Source organism: Rhinoderma darwinii, chromosome 4 (genome assembly GCF_050947455.1).
Source record: "Rhinoderma darwinii isolate aRhiDar2 chromosome 4, aRhiDar2.hap1, whole genome shotgun sequence".
Taxonomy (NCBI): Eukaryota; Metazoa; Chordata; class Amphibia; order Anura; family Rhinodermatidae; genus Rhinoderma; species Rhinoderma darwinii.
This window is the reverse complement of record NC_134690.1, coordinates 19,994,521-20,007,577: the sequence shown is the minus strand read 5'-3', so window position 1 is coordinate 20,007,577 and position 13,057 is coordinate 19,994,521. Positions and strand designations below refer to the sequence as shown.

At 42.9% G+C, this 13,057-nt stretch overlaps 1 protein-coding gene across 1 annotated transcript; it reads left to right on the top strand.

Moving 5' to 3' along the window:
• The first annotated feature begins 2,623 nt into the window (after positions 1-2,623).
• Positions 2,624-5,976, top strand: LOC142760624 (interleukin-17A-like). The gene is made up of 3 exons (XM_075863811.1): positions 2,624-2,889; positions 5,040-5,278; positions 5,622-5,976. The coding sequence occupies exons 1-3, from the start codon at positions 2,860-2,862 to the stop codon at positions 5,854-5,856; spliced, it is 504 nt and encodes a 167-aa protein (XP_075719926.1). The 5' UTR covers positions 2,624-2,859; the 3' UTR covers positions 5,857-5,976.
• Positions 5,977-13,057: the final 7,081 nt, after the last annotated feature.

Below are 13,057 nucleotides of genomic sequence, written 5' to 3'. Positions count from 1 at the left end.
AAAAAAAAACACCAAAGAGAGAATCCTTATGTCATGCGCTGCCCTTTGGTGGCCCTGCACTGGGAAAAACACAGTCTATCAGTTTTGCCTGGAGTGTTCCTTTAATTTAGTGTTCCCTTGGAATTAAAAGACAGAACACCCCCTAGCTCAACTAGGGTGACCTTTATAATAAGGGGCGGGACTGTGACAACAGCTAATTTATTTTTAAAAACAGGAGAGCTGTTGCTACCCATAGAAAAAATATAGGATAATAGTGGATTTTAAGGGACAGTAATCAACATTTAACTTCTTAGGTAAAGCAAGGTCACGGCTAAGGAATGAATAGGGGACGACCGTATATGGAGTTTAGGTTCCCTTTGAATAAGGAACCTCTTTCTAGGGACTTCTTGGATATCTGATTAGTGTGGGGCATAGCCTGAACATTTGAGGAGCAACAAATTTAAAGTCGTCATGAGTGTAGGAAGGAATAGATGAATACTTGTCCAATGATACAACCATGACCCTATCACCTAGACAAACCATACTGGACACTTTTTGTGGACTGATATTGATGCGCCTAAAAATAATATTGCACCAAATGTTTCCTTACTTTAAAACAATAAACCCCAAAATGTGTGCTCTTACCATTGGCGTTCCCCAGTTGGCGGCCATTGTTCTCTGTGACTGTGACTCTGACTCCAGGACTCATTATATAAGGGACACAGTTGTTTTTGGGCTTTCCTGAAATGCTCATAACCTAATATTCAGGTTTCAATGGCTCAGCGTATTTTTTTGTCATAGAATTTCAATCTTAATATGAAATATTGTGAGAATTTACAGGTAAGGAACATCTCTCCCACTAAGGAATCCCTTAATTAATAATTATTAATCAGAAGACGCTGGAGGGGGGGACCACAAAAACAGCTTTCGTTATCTGTGTCCGATAGAGATAAGAATTCATAAGCTGTAAACGTCAAATATAAATATTAAAGATGAGTTAGAGCTCTTTTTAAAGAGTTTTTTCATAGATATGGTCTTCACATCAGTGGGATACCAGTAGGTTGGACCTACATTGAAATCCTGGTCCTGACTTTTGAAGAAATTAATGGACTTCATGGAAGCACACAATCAGAGTGAAGTCAACGAACAGTTGGCCTAAAACTAAAATTCCAGGATCCTCTCATTCAGGGCACAGGTGTAGCAGACTTTTTTTTTTTTTTGCATCTACTGTAGTCTTTCATTTTTGGTCAGTGTCTTTAAGTCATGGTAAATCAAGGATGGGCAAAAAAAAATAATCCTGGTCTCAGTAAAAAGTAAAGCATTATGTTGACTTATTCTCCTATCACCACGGTGGCTGTAGCAAGGAGTATGGAGTAGGAGGAGGCTTGTTAATTATTATCCTCTATATGGCCTGTTTAGGCCCCGGATACTGAACAACGGCACCAAGTTAGATACATGTAATGCACAAAAATCACATATTGTCGAGAAAAAAGATAAGAAATATAAAAAAAAAAAATTACTACCAAGATGATTCTCTTGGATAACAAACTAAGTACACTTCACAACTGGTGCGCCATGGAATCTTCACTGCACCACTAGGACAGCAGGGACCATACAGTACACAAATAGGTAATCGAGGACTGGACTCTGCAGCAGTAGGTCACCAAAATAAAGTGCAACTGGGACACCAGAAACTGGGCACAAAAAATACCACTGAGGACACAGTTTTTATCACTAGACCACTAGGGACTAGTACTGAGTAACCCATAAGGTATCTTCATTTCAATGGGTAGTGGTTAATAAGTTGCTGCCAGAGTCCTCTCTCCACTCCAGACATGTCTTGTGGTACCTTATCTCACATGGGAACATTTGGAAATGCTGATATTGAACATGTCCAACCCTTCTTTCCCCAGATGTTTGTAAGACTTCTTCCATACACATTAGATTGTCAGGTTCGGTAAATTATCGTGTATTGCAATCTTGACTACTCAAAATGACCATCATATCAAATGTTTACCAAGGGCTGGCACTGGGTCAAGAAAGTATGGCACTTGATCAACATTGACTAGTTATAAATTGCACTCTTGACTCAGCAGGGAATGAGCATAGTTTGATATCTTATCCACAATGTTTACATGGTTGTTGGTTGGATCCCAAATAACGTCCCTTTCCAGTAAAAAAAAACTTTCACCAGGCCCCCGCCAAGCACTAATACTCGTGACAGAGGAGTAATTCAAGCCCCCCCCCCCCCCACACACACCTACTTTCTGTTGATTTTTCCATTGTAGGGACCGTATGACAACCCAGTGCTGCTACCAATGCCAATCATTGTTGGGGTCCAGGGAAAGAGGGTTTTTGAGGAATAGAGATGGCCAAAATAGGGGAGTGGGGTTGGAAAATGGTGGTGGTGAACTTTGTGATTTCAGCCAGGTGCTTGCAAGAGTAGGGAAGAACTGTAGCCCATTAGGGGCACTTACTGGAAGTAGGGGGACCCAGTTTGATTTAGGGCCCCCTTAGGTTCTGTACATCCACAGTTTTAAAATCTTTATGTGATTGACATAGTAAATAATCAGTGCACTGGAAAAAAACGTTGAAATGAAAGTAGATTCTTCGAGATGTCCAAGCATAAGATAACAGAAGATAAATGACGGCCTCACATTAGGGAAGTACCATGGATCAGTAACTGTCCTCTTATCTTGTGTTGCACTCACGCGACAGTAGAATCCGTTGGACAGTACAGGGTGACGTCAAACTTTTTTTTCCAACAATGGAGACCACGCCTGTTCCAGACAGTAGTATAAAGAAGACTGGAATTTGGGATACAATATTAAGAGCACCAGATCTTTGGAAATATCACAAGCATTCAACAGAAGAGACAGAATGGTCCGTCCTGGGGCATTAGTGATATGTGTGAGTAACTTCATATCTATATATTGTCACTATTTAATTCAGTGATATTCCACCTTCATGCAACTTTAATGATTTCAATACTTCTTCCAGAAGGTTCTCTATCCCTAAAAGTAAGATATGAATACATTTCTAGGACCGTTTAATAATCCAGATTGTTTTATAATCCAGTACCAGTAAAGTCCAATTAATGCCGGATTAAAGACATTTTACTACTTTCCACCTATAACATTGGGGTGTCTATAGTGGCCAGAATCTTGTCATCCAGACCAACTAAAACTATGAATTCTGTTTGATAATACATATTCAAGGCAAATAGAAGAATATGGGGTCTAAAAAAATGTCTGTGTTAAGATCTTACAGATTTGTCTTATTATCTCACTGATCTGAGTTATTTTCGGAAGGTCCTGATAGTGGGCTGTATGCACGGAGTTAATATCTCAGGGTGGAGTGACTGTTGGAATTGAAGATATTATCTGCACAGAATTCCAACATAATATCATGATAAATCAGTGCTTTAGATATTATTTAATATATAAAGCCTCAAGGTTTTTTAACATACTGAAACCACTATGACCAAATATGCATTTAGTTAAAGTTGCAGGATGGTTGATGCAATCTTCCATCATTTATCACTTGGTCATATATTTTTGCTTAGAATTGATTTATAGGACTCATAGGCACTTCTTAATGGAAATTGGGAGAAATTGCTTAAAGAGGCTCTGTCACCAGATTTTGCAACCCCTATCTGCTATTGCAGCAGATCGGCGCTGCAATGTAGATTACAGTAAGGTTTTTATTTTTAAAAAACGAGCATTTTTGGCCAAGTTATGGCCATTTTTGTATTTATGCAAATGAGGCTTGCAAAAGTACAACTGGGCGTGTTGAAAAGTAAAAGTACAACTGGGCGTGTATTATGTGCGTACATCGGGCCGTTTTTACTACTTTTACTAGCTGGGCGTTGTGTATAGAAGTATCATCCACTTCTCTTCAGATCGCCCAGCTTCTGGCAGTGCAGATCTGTGACGTCACTCACAGGTCCTGCATCGTGTCGGCCACATCGGCACCAGAGGCTACAGATGATTCTGCAGCAGCATCGGCGTTTGCAGGTAAGTAGCTACATCGATTTACCTGCAAACGCCGATGCTGCTGTAGAATCATCTGTAGCCTCTGGTGCCGATGTGGCCGACACGATGCAGGACCTGTGAGTGACGTCACAGATCTGCACTGCCAGAAGCTGGGCGTTGTGAAGAGAAGTGGATGATACTTCTCGTCAGAACGCCCAGCTAGTAAAAGTAGTAAAAACGCCCCGATGTACGCACATAATACACGCCCAGTTGTACTTTTACTTTTCAACACGCCCAGTTGTACTTTTGCAAGCCTCATTTGCATAAATACATAAATGGCCATAACTTGGCCAAAAATGCTCGTTTTTTAAAAATACAAATGTTACTGTAATCTACATTGCAGCGCCGATCTGCTGCGATAGGAGATAGGGGTTGCAAAATCTGGTGACAGAGCCTCTTTAATGTGTAGCTGAGGTTTGGTGGATCTACAGGGACTCTGACACCTTTATGGAACTTAAAGTGAATGTCCATTTTTTAACGCCATGGTTATTTTTTACATTCAATATTCTGTGCTGATCAATTTTATAATAAATTTGTATAGCAGTCGATTCCCTCTTTTTCCAATAAGGAACTACAAATTCTCTGCTTCCCTTTACAGCCCAATTCTGCTTGCAGTCACCACTAGGGGGAGCTTAGAAGATTACTGCATACTGTGTTATTATTAAGTTCAATGTATGCACAGTCTGAAGTAAGCACCCTCTAGTGGTGACTGCAAGCAGCAAGAATTTATTGTCCAACACTATACAGGGCATTTGGAGCACTAAATCAGGTAAATGCTTTAATCCCTATGAAGATATATTATAAAATTGATCAGCACAGAATTTTGGACATATTTACAAAATGGTGTCCAAGGGTGAACATTCACTTTAAGGTTGACCTCCTCCTGAGATGGGAGTACGTACTGAACCCTTCAACATGAAAATCGATTAACCTAGAGAACAGAACACAACATTTCCAACCATTGGAAAAATATCAGAACCTTTGGGTTTTAGTCAATTCGTTTTAGTAAGTTGATCTGTCTCTCAGGTGGCTACCCTGGTTTCCTTCGTTTCATCAGCCTTTCTACCAGAGGAGTATTTTCCCAACATCAAGTCCAGAGATGAAGAGCTCCCCCTAGAGACCAGAGAGAAATGTCCTGGGAAGAAGAACCGGCGCCTGCCAACCACTATGACAGTGGACATCAGTCTCATTGACCCCAGCTATCTGGACAGATTGGTAAAGATGGATCACATTCACACCCGCTCTCTATCACCCTGGGACTACAGGTAACGTTTATATAAATGTTCTTCTTTTAGGAGAAACTTAAACAACACTAAGACAGGAGTGGCAAGTTCTGCCTATTACTAATTGGAGGATGATAAAAGTCAATTGTCCTTGATAAATAAGCTTTACAGAAATTCCGACTTAAACATTCTGGTCAGTACCTGGGTCAAAGTAATTTATTTCTAGACAGATAGATGATAGATAGATAGATAGATAGATAGATAGATAGATAGATAGATAGATAGATAGATAGATAGATAGATAGATAGATAGATAGATAGATAGATAGATAGATAGATAGATATGGACTTTTGCCATCTATTGTGATTTTTTTTTCTATTTCAGTCTAAACAAAGATCCCAACAGATTCCCATCTGTGATCGCCAAAGCCAATTGTCTGACTTATTTCTGTGTAGACTCTGACGGCAATCAAAGTCCACACCTGATCTCCTCCCCCATCCAGCAGGAGATGATGGTCCTACGTTGGGAGCAGAAAGGTTGCAGCTTCTCCTATAGACTGGAGACTGAGGTGGTCACACTGGGCTGCACATGTATCAGACCGATCGTCACTTATTACTGATCATGTGGAAATATTTCTTATATACCTGTCGAATATTTCTTATATACCTGTGTATAATAGAGTGACACAGAAGTGTAGCATTCTCTATTATACTCTAATAAATTAAATTTTCTGTTATTATCCTTTAGTGAATATCATTTTGTTTCTTAACCTACAAAGGTCCATAATAATTTATTAATCTATTTTTATAGTTGAATTTTTCGCTTCAGGGTGGAATAGCCCTTTAACTCTAAAGAGATATGAATTATCTGGCGCTTAAAACAAGTGCTGAACTATCAGACTTTCTGTAATATCAGAAGGACATGTATATGTTTTTTCACACTCTTTTAACTCCTGTTAAATTATTAAAGTCTGTAATTACAAATAAAACTAAAAATACTGAACTCTAGGAACAATCTTAATTTTTGAGAAAAATAAAGAGAAGTTGAAGGGGTAGTAAACCTCCGAGGAGCAGCTTACAATAGTGCAGCAAGAATAGATAGAAATTAGGGTCAGTGTCCCTTTAAATGTCCAGATTGCAGAAGTACTGGGTTAGGCACAAAGATTCCTCTCTCTGGTTTATCTGCCAAATCATAAATGTGGTATTTTTATTGTGACAATTGTCTTTATCAGAGTAAAGTGAAAAGTTTTTTGTTTGTTTAGACAACTAAGATCAGTCATATTTGTCAGAGGGTTCACATATTTCCTGTGGGAGAGGTGACTCCCTATACACATTTCTCAACTGTTGGTCGATGAGTTGTTCTGCTGATAGATATGTTCCCTGATTCCCCTATAAACATGTATGCTGGGCCTAAATGTTTATTTCAATAGGCAATGGAGGATAAGTGGCTGTCAGACACATTTGGCGCTGCTTATCTCTTAGAGTAACCTATCTTATTACCTATCTTACACCAGGGGGGAGACAGCCCTAATCAGGTTGTGGCTCTGTAAGACCCAAAATCAGTGGCGGATCAGGTAGACTCGCTAAACTTTTCCCCAAACTTTCCCACCGCTGCTCTGCCGTGTCTATAGTGAACATCACCTCTCTGACAATGGGAATTGTAACACGCATTTGTCTATTAGTCCTGGATACACAGAGACTTTATGTGGAATACAAGGATTTTCTATAACAGACATGTCAGGAGAGGGGACAGATCCCCTATAGATCCAGTGACTCACAGGTAATGTCTTCTCTGATGGGAGTCGTTCTCTTTTTTTTTCTTTTCTTATCAATCTGACGCAGACCGTTATGGCGACTTCTCCTGATGAGACATCTTTGCCCCTCGCTTCTGCAGCCATTTCCAGCCTCTATAGAAATACAAAAATTCAGACACCAAGGCCCAGAACCATACATTAAAGGGGTTGTCCGGACACAGACGGGTTTTTCATACTGATGACCTATAGATGTGCCAGGACAACCCTTTATACTCAGACTAACAAATTCAGACCCCAGACCAGACCCAAGAATACATACAGACCCCAGACCTTTTAAACTATTGCAGTCCCAAGACCAGACCCCCCCCTAAATAAATACAAACCCCAGAATAAGCACCCTAAATAAATACAGACCCTAGACCAGACCCCTTAAATACAAACCTCGGACTAGACCCCTAAACTTATACAGACACAGACCTCTAAATACAGCCCCCCCTCTAAACTAATACAGAACGCAGCTCCCCTAAATACAGACCCCTAAACTAATACAGACCCCAGACCGCTAAATACAGACCCCAGACCCCCTAAACTACCAGACCCCCTAAATACAGAACCCAGTGCAGACCCTCTAAACTAATACAGACCCCAGACCCCTAAATACCGACCCCTAAATAACGACCCCATAACTAATACAGAACCCAGATCCCTAAATACAGACCGCAGACCCCCTAAACTAATACAGACCCCAGACCAGGCCCCCTAAATACAGACCCCTATAATCCATCCCCTTTTACTTACTTACATAGCAGCTCACAGTCTTCTCTCTGGAGTCTTGCTCCTGTTCTAGGCCCTGCGGTCATGTGACCTTAAGTCTACAGGTCCTTTTGCAGTTCTGTCACAGTTTGTGCCGCTATTCGCAGCAAAAAAGTGAAAAAATTGCAATGTACTTTGGGCACCAATGGGCCCCTTGGAACCTCAGACCCCAGTTGGCCACCCAAAAATCCCCTATGATGATCCGCCATTGCCCAACATGACTGGGCAGCCAGACTACTTTATAGTGGCAAGGGAACTGATACATGGGCCAATGTGTACACCCATAGAGGGAAAAAGTTGCGTCTGATGTGTCAATGATGAGCACTCAACAATTACCATGTTATGCTGACCAACCATGAAACAGGAGGTGGCTCTGGTACATTTTCAAAAGAAGGTGTGGGGTTTCCTCATGGGCAATTTAATGGAGAAGGTCAACATGAGAAGACCTCAAGTCAGAAAAAGACTGTGGCCTTGTATAGTTTCCTCACCAACAGTCCAGGAGCAGGATGTCCCAGATGGAGCTGTGGCTTCTCTATTTACAAAGACCGGCCTATAAGGCGTTGGCCTTTTCTCACTAAAAGGTGATAGTTCAATAGTTATTCTTAATGGTGGTGGTTTTTGTAAACCCATTTTTTCAGGACTCTCATCTACTAGCTAGAGCAGAGAGTAGCTACAAAGATCATCTCTTATTTTGGAGGACCCAGCATGTTCATACATTACATGGACAACCCATTCATTTTAATAACAACTGTGTAATGCTTAATTTCTCCTGTGGTGGTGCTGTAGGGTAATTTTACACTTGCTATCGTGTTCTCCCACAGATTACAGCTGACAAGCGAGGGACATCCTGTGATCGGCGTATCAAACAAAAAGGGACTGTCCAAAGAGTACAACGATGTTAAGGACTGAATGGTTGACCTTTCTGTGATAAACTCTTTAAGCCATATCCTGTCCATGTGTCCGGTTGGACCACCTAGAAGTCATACAGTAAGATCCCCCACTAGAGACCCCATTTTTGGGTCAGAGGGAAGAGCCGGTACAGGAGTAATGTGTAAGCACCTGGTGATAGGAAAGGGGGTCATACAAGGGTAGATATAACTTTGGTGAGGTTTTCGTCTAACCAAGATTTTTGTTTGCAGTTCAAATAAAGTCAGAGGAGGGACATGTGAACATTCTGTGTTTCTAATGGATTTGGCTTAAAGCAAACCTCTGGTCCCAGGACATCAGTATAAATGTGATGGTGTATATGGAGTATATTGCCTGGTGCCCTCCAGTTGTGCCGCTCCACCATGGATACGCAGTTTTAGGATCCTCTCTTTGCTGTCCCAAAATGGCTGTGGCGCTACTTAGACGACGAGTCTGAAACACTCCCACTGTTCTCGGATTGGCCAGAGCTACTCACATGAGCATACCCTATGAAATTTATAATTTTGTCGTGAGACTGGAGTATCACTTTAAGGATAATATGTGGAGCTGTATCTAAGGGATTCCCAGGTTGGCGAACGCAGTCGGGGGTTTCAGTTGCCCGGAAACCTCCCTGTGACTAGGGCTGGAAGGTGCTTACATGCTATTCTACTCTATTGACAGTGCTCGCGAGGCACTGATGTCATCTTGCCACCTATGTTGTTCTGCTGGAGCAAGCCTGGTCAGACGATACCAGGCCTGCATCACTGGAGGAGAGGAAAGGTGGAAGTGGGGACATGTGAGTGCAGCACTACCTACAGGGGACACTATGGCACTATCTACATGGGCACTGTGGCACTAGCTACATGGGCACTGTGGGACTATCTACAGGGGGCACTGTGGCACTATCTAGAAGGGGCAGTATGGGGCACTCTCTACAGGGGGAATGTAGTTTGGCACTATCTATGCTGATTTTTACGCTACGAGTAGTTTTCCACTAGCTTAGCCCTTTTTATTATGACTTGTAATAAGGAGGGCTCGGCTGGTGGATACCGCAGACCACTACTCGTAGAGTAAAAAACAGAGAGTAGAGGCAGCGTGGTGAAGATAACTTGATTTAAAAATCAACCTTTAACACCATAAAGGCATCTGCACTTTGCTGCTGAGATTTCCCAGATCGTTACCCTCAGAGTAGTCTCTGTTAGCAAAGGCTGATGTGTACAGGACAGGATAACACGACAGCACTGTTGGGCCCCATGCATACGACCGTAGATTTCGTCCATAATTATGGACCCATTCATTTCTATGGTCGAATGATACCTTCCTGTATATTTACAGGAAGATGTCCGGGTCATAGAAACCTTCCGTAAAAAATAGGACATGACCTATTTTTTTATTTTACGGACTGTGCTCCCATACTTGATAATACTTTATACTTTTTACGGGCACGGTCGTGTGCATGGGGAATTAGACTGGTAGAAGATCAGGGCAGGTGGAGTCCAGTGAGCACTGTTATATTGGTAGAAGATCAGGGCAGGTGGAGTTCAGTGAGCACGGTTACACTGGAAGAAGATCAGCGCAGGTGGAGTTCAGTGAGCACGTCTATACTGGCAGAATATCAGGGAAGGTGGAGTTCAGTGAGCACTGTTATATTGGTAGAAGATCAGGGCAGGTGGAGTTCAGTGAACAGTAGCACTGTTATACAGGTGGAAGATCAGGGAAGGTGGAGTTCAGTGAGCACTGTTATACTCGTAAAAGATCAGGAAAGGTGGAGTTCAGTGAACACAGTTAAACTGGTAGAATATCAGGGCAGGTGGAGTTCAGTGAGCACTGTTATACTGGTAGAAGATCAGGGCAGGTGGAGTTCAATGAGCACTGTTATATTGGTAAAAGATCAGGGCAGGTGGAGTTCAGTGAACAGTAGCACTGTTATACTGGTGGAAGATCAGGGAAGGTGGAGTTCAGTGAGCACGGTTATACTGGTAGAAGATCAGGGCAGGTGGAGTTCAGTGAGCACTGTTATATTGGTAAAAGATCAGGGCAGGTGGAGTTCAGTGAACAGTAGCACTGTTATACTGGTGGAAGATCAGGGAAGGTGGAGTTCAGTGAGCACGGTTATACTGGTAGAAGATCAGGGCAGGTGGAGTTCATTGAGCACTGTTATACTGGTAGAAGATCAGGGCAGGAGGAGTTCAGTGAGCACTGTTATACTGGTAGAAGATCAGGGCAGGTAGAGTTCAGTGAGCACTGTTATACTGGTAGAAGATCAGGGAAGGTGGAGTTCAGTGAGCACTGTTATACTGGTAGAAGATCAGGGCAGATGGAGTCCAGTGAGCACTGTTATATTGGTAGAAGATCAGGGCAGGTGGAGTTCAGTGAACAGTAGCACTGTTATACTGGTAGAAGATCAGGGCAGGTGGAGTTCAGTGAGCACGGTTACACTGGAAGAAGATCAGGACAGGTGGAGTTCAGTGAGCACATCTATACTGGCAGAAGATCAGGGAAGGTGGAGTTCAGTGAGCACTATTATACTGGTAGAAGATCAGGAAAGGTGGAGTTCAGTGAGCACTGTTATACTGGTAGAAGATCAGGGCAGGTGGAGTTCAGTGAACACTGTTATACTGGGAGAAGATCAGGGCAGGTGGAGTTCAGTGAGCACTGTTATACTGGTAGAAGATCAGGGAAGGTGGAGTTCAGTGAGCGCTGTTATACTGGTAGAAGATCAGGGCAGGTGGAGTTCAGTGAGTACTGCTATACTGGTAGAAGATCAAGGAAGGTGGAGTTCAGTGATTACTGTTATACTGGTAGAAGATCAGGGCAGGTGGAGTTCAGTGAGCACTATTATACCCGTCGTATATATATATATATATATATATATATATATATATATATATATATATATATATATATATATATATATTGTTAAGGATCTGCCAGGCACAGCTTCTGTATCCACGCCCATAGGTAATCAGTCTGCACCTGCTTCTATGTCTGTGAGACTGACTCCATCTTCCACCACTCAGGATGGCAGGCTTAGGAGTGGGAGAGCCTATCACAGCCTGGCCAGACGGAGCTAGCTCCCGCCCTCTGTCTATTTATACCTGCCTTTCCTGTTCCTCCTTGCTTGTGATTCTTGTCTCTTGGTTTCCTGGCCCTGCTGCAGCTTCTTGAATTACTTGACCCTGCTTCGTATTGACCCTGGCTTTACTACTCTTGTTGCTCACGGTGTTGCCGTGGGCAACTGCCCTGTTTCCCTTTGTTCTGTGTTTCCTTGTCTGGTTGTCTGTCGTGCACTTACTGAGTGTAGGGACCATCGCCCAGTTGTACCCCGTCGCCTAGGGCGGGTCGTTGCAAGTAGGCAGGGACTGAGTGGCGGGTAGATTAGGGCTCACTTGTCTGTTTCCCTATCCCTGTCATTACAGATATATATATATATATATATATATATATATATATATATATGTATGTATATATATATATATATATATAGTGGATGTCGGGAAGGGGCTAAGGACGTTTGTGACTTTCTAGGAAACAACTGATTATAAAATAGAAGAGGATGTCAGTCCAGGACTGCCACAGGCTGTTTCACAGCCTGTCAAATGCCATCATGGACAGTCTGGGCATCAACAAAGAAGAAGATTGGTACCCCACCCCCTTCCCTTTGGTATTTCTGTCCTTCCGTAAAGCTTTGGGCCTGTGATCTGTCTCCCTTTCCCATTTTTCCGTTCCCCCATCACTTGTCTGTCGCTTGTTGCAAGGGCGTAGCTTTGGGGGCAGGCGGGTATGTGCCCCGTGCGCAACTTAGAGGGCGGCGCCAGGGCGCACCGTCCATGACGGCGGCCTGCTGCCTTTCTGAGGGGTCGGCAGCGCCACTGAAACCAGCCGCCACCACCCACTCCTGCAGTATAATTATACCTGCATCTATAGGACACAGGTACAATTAGAAGCAATGAATGCCCAGGTACGTTCCGTGCCAGGCCATTCAGCGCCTTTCTACGAGTGAAGCTGCGCAATACTTTGCGCCGCTTGCGTCGTTCAAAGGCGCTGATTGACAGGGAAAGTCATTCTGCCCTGCCAATCAGCGCCTTTCATAGACGCAAGCAGGGCAATCACATCATCGCACTGCTTGTATCGTTCAACTCCAAGAGACCTGCGCAGAAGAGAGCAGGTCTCCATTGCCGCCGGATGGCGCGGGAATGGGATTAAGGTGAGGTTGTATAGTTTTTTTTTATCCTAATAAAAAAGAATTGCTTTATCTACGGGGGCGACTTTATCTACAGGGGGGGGGCTTTATCTAGGGGGGGCTTTATCTACAGGGGGGCCTATATACTGGGGTGCTCTATATGTG

Bases quoted from the DNA above. Each gene is read 5' to 3' on its own strand.
- LOC142760624 (XM_075863811.1), top strand. From the start codon at position 2,860: ATGGTCCGTCCTGGGGCATTAGTGATATGT. The intron at 2,890-5,039 runs GTGAGTAACTTC...TCTGTCTCTCAG, and splicing joins CTGGGGCATTAGTGATATGT to GTGGCTACCCTGGTTTCCTT. The intron at 5,279-5,621 runs GTAACGTTTATA...TTTCTATTTCAG, and splicing joins CTATCACCCTGGGACTACAG to TCTAAACAAAGATCCCAACA.